Source organism: Molossus molossus, unplaced genomic scaffold (genome assembly GCF_014108415.1).
Source record: "Molossus molossus isolate mMolMol1 unplaced genomic scaffold, mMolMol1.p scaffold_m16_p_3, whole genome shotgun sequence".
Classification (NCBI taxonomy): Eukaryota; Metazoa; Chordata; class Mammalia; order Chiroptera; family Molossidae; genus Molossus; species Molossus molossus.
Genome location: NW_023425366.1, coordinates 105,263,515 through 105,269,514, shown reverse-complemented (window position 1 = coordinate 105,269,514; position 6,000 = coordinate 105,263,515). Strand labels below are relative to the sequence as shown.

At 45.8% G+C, this 6,000-nt stretch overlaps 1 protein-coding gene across 3 annotated transcripts in view; it reads left to right on the top strand.

The window, feature by feature from the left end:
* Positions 1 to 933: 933 nt before the first annotated feature.
* Positions 934 to 6,000, top strand: part of VKORC1L1 (vitamin K epoxide reductase complex subunit 1 like 1) — a 108,341-nt gene continuing 103,274 nt past the window's right edge. For all 3 annotated transcript variants that reach the window (XM_036279017.1, XM_036279019.1, XM_036279018.1), the window contains exon 1: positions 934 to 1,142. In XM_036279017.1, coding sequence (XP_036134910.1) covers positions 949 to 1,142 — 194 coding nt within the window. In that variant the 5' untranslated portion in view covers positions 934 to 948. The remainder of the gene's footprint in view (positions 1,143 to 6,000) is intronic.

The following is a 6,000-nucleotide window of genomic DNA, read 5'->3' as shown; positions in this document are numbered from 1 at the left end:
AGAGACAGAGAGAATAACACACATATGTTTTCTTTTTAATTTTGGCCACCAGGAAGCTCAGAGCCAAATTTATGGCTCAGTTGTAATAATTATGCAAGACCCTGTGGCCTGCTTATGTGTGTTCTTTACTCCTGATCTTTTCCTTTATTCTGACTTGTTTTATTCATCCTGATTTTTTAGTTCATTTTTATATTTTTCTTTATTATATGAATTATGTTAAGCCATCTCAAATTCAGCTTACAGAGAAGCAAGGCATTCCCGAAATACTTTTTAAAAAATTTAGTTCACACCTGTTGAACAGGAGGTGCCTGGAGGTGGTGGTGGTGGTGGGGAGATCGGGTAATGCAAGCGTGGCTCAAGAATGGGCATTTGGCCAAGGTTAATTTGGATTGGGTCAGAAAATAGCAAGTGATAATGAAAAAGAAAAGAAAATGGCAATTGATCATCACTCCCAGGGGGAGGGACCAAGAGCTTAGGTCACACCTGTTAGTAACTTTGAAATTTATTTATTTTACCGGGTCCCCCAAGATCCTCCCACGACACACCGCCCTGCCCCTCCCTTCCCGGAGCCCCGCCCCTCCTTTCCTCTGGCCCCTCCTCTCCGCTCTGCCCAGCTCGCTGCGCGCGCCACGCCGCCTCTGTCCCCGCCTGCCTGCCCGACCTCCCCAGCGGTTGCGCGCTCCGCTCCACCCTACGCGCCCGCGCGCGCCTTGCCCGCCTCTCCGGGCTCCCTCCTTTCGGGGCGGTTGGGCCGCGCGCTTTTGGGGGCGGGGCCCGGAGGAGGCGGTCGAGCCAATGGGGCGCGGCGGCGGTGGCGGCGGTGGCGGCGGCCGCGGAGGCGGTGGCGGTAGCGGCGGCGGCTGGGTCGGGCCCCGACGGGCGGCGGCTGCTGAGGTGGAGGCAGAGGGAGGCGGCGGCGGCGGCGGCGGCGGCGGCGGAGGGGGGAAGATGGCGGCGCCCGTCCTGCTGAGAGTGTCGGTGCCGCGGTGGGAGCGGGTGGCCCGGTATGCAGTGTGCGCCGCCGGGATCCTGCTCTCCATCTACGCCTACCACGTGGAGCGGGAGAAGGAGCGGGACCCCGAGCACCGGGCCCTCTGCGACCTGGGGCCCTGGGTGAAGTGCTCCGCCGCCCTTGCCTCCAGGTAGCCTGGCTGGGGGGAGCGAGCCGGAACGGCCGAGCGGGGCGAGGGCGGAGGCTGGGGGTGGGGAGAGCGCGGCGGGAGCTCGGGCCTGGGGGTCGGTGGGGACCGGGCCGCGGAGGGACCCACAGCCGGGCCGTTTGGGGTGGAGGGCTCTGGTCGAAGGCTCCGGTCCTGGGGGCGGCCCAAGACCAGGCCACCCGGGCGGGGGTGGCGGTGCCGCGAGACCGGAGAGGAGGGATGAGGTGGCAGAGTGGAGCCGGGAGGCCGGAGCGGACCGGGAGCAGTTGGGCAGGCTGGGGCCGGGCTAAGAAGGAGCGAGAAGGGTTCGCGGAGGGTGGGTCCCAAGCGGCTTGACAGATTTCCTGGTTCTCGCCGGGGGAGACGGGTGAGGGGTGTAGAACCCTGCCGGGGGAGCCGTGGAGGCAGGCAGAGTCTGCTCGTGGTCGGGGATCGCTGCAGTCCGAGGCTGTGCGGCCGGAATGGGCTCGGGTTGCATTTCCCACTGCCTTCCCGGTGCTAGGACAGGTGTTTCCGTGGTCAGGCCTCTTTGTACTCTGTAGCGCTAATGAGAATTTGCAGACTTACTGAGCCGGTGACATTTGCGGACACACACGAATTTGACCCTACTCTGGAAGAAGATACTAGCACTTAATATATCTGATTTCTTGGATTCCCCCTCGTATATTTCACTGTGCTTGGGACGGGGAAATTTCTGAGTTTGGGTCTAGTTTAATCTTAATTTGAGTAAAATATGAGTATGTCACGTGTAGTGAGGTTTTGGGCATTGGGGTGACTTTTAAACGTTGTTGATTAGTATAATGGGATCGCCACAGAAGATTAAAAGTACACGCATTGCTAAACTGGAGGTATTGGTTTGTTTTGCTGATAACCAGGTTTTAAAAAATGTGTAGTTGATCTGTTACATTTATTTTCTGCACTAGATATACCTAGGCAATTACTTTAAAAAGGGGGGAATTTGCATCGTAAAAGTGGTTTGCTTATTTTTTATTTAGAAGAGTTTATTTTTTAAGAAGTAGCAAAAGTGAAAGAAATGTTGACAGGTTACAATTTTAATAGAGACATACTATGCCTAATATTTTGAATTTGTTAACAGTAGTCATCTTTGAACAGTTTCTTCCTCTCCTTTTGTTCTGTGAAGTGCTAGGTAGACAGCTTACTAGTTTTATTTTGACCTGCATATCTGTGATTACATGAACAAGCTAGCATTGGAATTTGTCTCGTAACTATTTACAAACTTCATCTATTTAATGGAAATACAGGTATTTGTAAATTAAAGTGGCTTGAGTCTGGTTTTATAGGCCAGTTTTCTTTTGGAAGTAGGTGGAATAAACATCATTAAACATTTTTATATAAAAGCAAATTATTGGAGACCTCAAGTATTGATTACTATTTAACAGTAGTATTTAAAAATGTGATTATTTTAGGAAAAAGTTTGAGTTGAGGTTTGAGTGAATAGAATTGAAGGTAAAGGATGAGAAAAGTTAACCAATGAAAAGAATCCTGAGGAAAATCCTGTAGCAGAATCCAGCATTAATTCATGTGACTTGTTGAAATTCACTTTATTCTCATTTCTCAATCTTAAGTGTCCTAATTCAAATAGAATGAAGTAGAGATTGATAAGAGAAGTGTGTGTGTGTGTGTGTGTGTGTGTGTGTGTAAAGTCCTCTAGTATTTTGGGAGGCATCACTGTCTAAGGGAGTAGTTCCCAGACTTTTGGATTTCAAAAGAAATATTTCCCACCAAAATTGGGACACTGTAATAGAGTTGATGGTTTTTTGTCCTGCCAGGTATAGCCAATAAAACAGCAACTAACCCACACCACTATTTACTGTCACCATCATCTCATTTATTTAAAAAAAAAAGATATTTTAACTCAATTTGAACAGAATCTCAGAATAAAAGCTCTTTAAATGGAGTCATTTAGCTTTATTAAAAAGCTACTTTCTTCTCCTTATTTGTCCTCATTTTAATATAAATTAGTGAAAATTGTGGCAAATCTGCAACAGCTGCCAGCTTACATTAAGTAACCCTTGATGGATTCGTAGCTTAGACACTTGTTACACTGGGGTCGCAAGTTAGTCCAGTCACTTTTGTTCCTGGACCCTCAGTTGTTTCATATATTAAATGGGAGTATTAAATTTTGCTTTAGTAGGCCAGCTGTTGTGGCTCAATAGATTGAATGTCATCCCATGAACTGAGAGGCCCCTTTCGATTCCTGGTCAGGGCACATGCACATGCTCAGGTTGCAGGCTTGATCCCCAGTAGGGGGCATGCAGGAGGCAGCTGATTGATGTATAGCTCTCAGATCAATGTTTCTCTCTCTCTCTCCCTACTCTAAAAAAGTCAATGAAACATTTTACAATTTGCTTAACTGCTTTGATTGGTTTGGCTCAGTGGTTAAGAGCATGGGCCCTGTGGACCAATGAGTCTTGGTTTCAACTCCGGTCAAGGGCACAAATCTCTGTTTCGGTTCATCCCCCCTGGTTGGGGTTGTGCGGTAGGAACACAGTCGATGTGTTCCTCTCATGTTGATGTTTCTCTCCCTCTCCCCCTCTCCCTCTCTCCCTCCTACTCTATCCAAACAAAAATGGAAAAATATCGTCGGGTGAGGATTAAAAAAAAAATTTTTTTTTTACTTTACCAGATGAATAGTAGGATTAAAGGTGATACATAGTAGCAATACCTGGAATAAAATATGTACTCAATTAGTTATAGCTGTTAATCATCAATTGGAGGTGTTTTTTGTAGTGTCTGATAATAAACACCTTTAAGTATTATAAGTTCTTGTTTAAGGTTTAGTCATTTATGTATTTCAAATGTAAATTGTTTTAGTGTTTACTGCTCATTTCATGGCAGAGTAGAAAGACTTCAAGTCTAATTTTAAACTATTTTAAGCCCAGCTGTTGTGGTGAGGACCCATGCACCAAGGGTCGCCTGTTTGATACCCAGTCAGGGCACATGCCCAGGTTGTGGGCCAAATCCCCAGTGGGGAGCATGCAGAAGGTGGCCAGTCAGTGTTCTTTCTCATCAATGTTTCTTTTTAAAAAAATTTTTTTACTGATTTTTTTTTGTTACACATGTTTCTTCTTTTCCCCCCATTGACAGATGTTTCTCCTTTTCCCCCCATTGACAACCTCCGCCCGATACCCCCCATCCCGCCCTGTCCCCAGCATTGTTGTCTATGTCCATTGGTTATGCATACATGCATATAAATTCTGTGGTTTAACTCTTCCCTACTCCCCTCATCCTCTCTTCTGAGTTTTGTCAGTCTGTACCCTACATCTATGTCTCTAGGTCCATTTTGTTCATCAGTTTGTTTTGTTCTTTATATTCCACAAATATGTGAGATCATGTGATATTTGTCTTTCTCTGATTGGCTTGTTTTGCTTAGGATAATACTCTCCTGGTCCCTCCATGTTGTCTCAAAGGATAAGAGATCTTTCTTTTTTTTTTTATCCTCACCTGGGGATATTTTTCCATTTTTTGTACAGATAGAGTGGGAGGGAGAGAGAGGAAGGGAGAGAGAGAGAGAAACATCGACGTGAAGGGATACATCGAGTGGCTGCCACCCGCACGACCAACCAGGGCCGGGGACAAACTACAACCGAGGTAAATGCCCTTAGCGGGAACCGAACCCGGGTCTCTCCGGACCGCAGGCCGATGCTCTAACCGCTGAGCCAAACTGGCCAGGGCAAGAGATCTTTCTTTATTGCAGCTACATAGTATTCCATTGTGTATATGTACCACAGCTGTTTTATCCACTCATCTACTGATGAACACTTGAGCTGTTTCCAGATCTTAGTGATTGTAAATAATGCTGCTGTGAACATAGGGGTACATATATTCTTTCTGATTGGTGTTTCATGTTTCTTAGGGTATACTCCTAGAAGTGGGATCACTGGGTCAAATGGCAGTTCAATTTTTAACTTTTTAAGGTAACACCATATTGTTTTCCATAGTGGCTGCACCATTCTGCATTCCCACCAGCAGTGTACTAGAGTCCCCTTTTCCCCACACCCTCACCAGCACTTGTTTGATGATTTGTTGATGGCAGCCATTCTGGCAGGTGTGACTTGATACCTCATAGTCATTTTAATTTATATATCTCTGATGATTAGGGATGTTGAGCATTTTTTCGTTTGTATATCCTGTTTGGTCATCAATGTTTCTGTCTCCCTCTCCCTTCCTCTCTCTTTCTCTAAAGAATCAATCAATAGCCCTGGCTGGTTTGGCTCAGCAGTTAGAGCGTTGACCTGCAGTCCCTAGAGACCCGGGTTCGGTTCCCGCTAAAGGCTCGTACCTCGGTTGCAGTTTGTCCCCGGCCCTGGTTGGTCGTGCGGGTGGCAGCCACTCGATGTGTTCCTTTCACGTCGATGTTTCTCTCTTTCTCTCTGTTTCTCTCTCTCCCTCCCACTCTACCTGAACAAAAAATGGAAAAATGTCCTCAGGTGAGGATAAAAATAAAAAAAAATCAATAAAAATAAATAAAATGATTTTAAAAGTGTGAAAAGAGAAACAAAACAATGTGCAGAATATTCTTTATAGGTATTTCTTGTAAATTACAGTAGACCCTTTCTAAGAAAGGTTTCTATGTAAAAATAGTACAAATGATCTAGAAAGATTTAACAGTCTTAACAATTCTACAGTCCTTAAAATGGTAAAACTAGTATTTGAAAACTATCAAGTCCTCAAAAAGCTGCCTTATTTTGCAAAATGTTGGACTCTAGTACCTCTTACCTGTCTTTAAAAAATAAAATTAGTACCATATATTTACTGTCGTCCCCCCTCCCCCACTGAGATACTGAGATCATACATTTTTAGAATTTGTTCAGTTGTC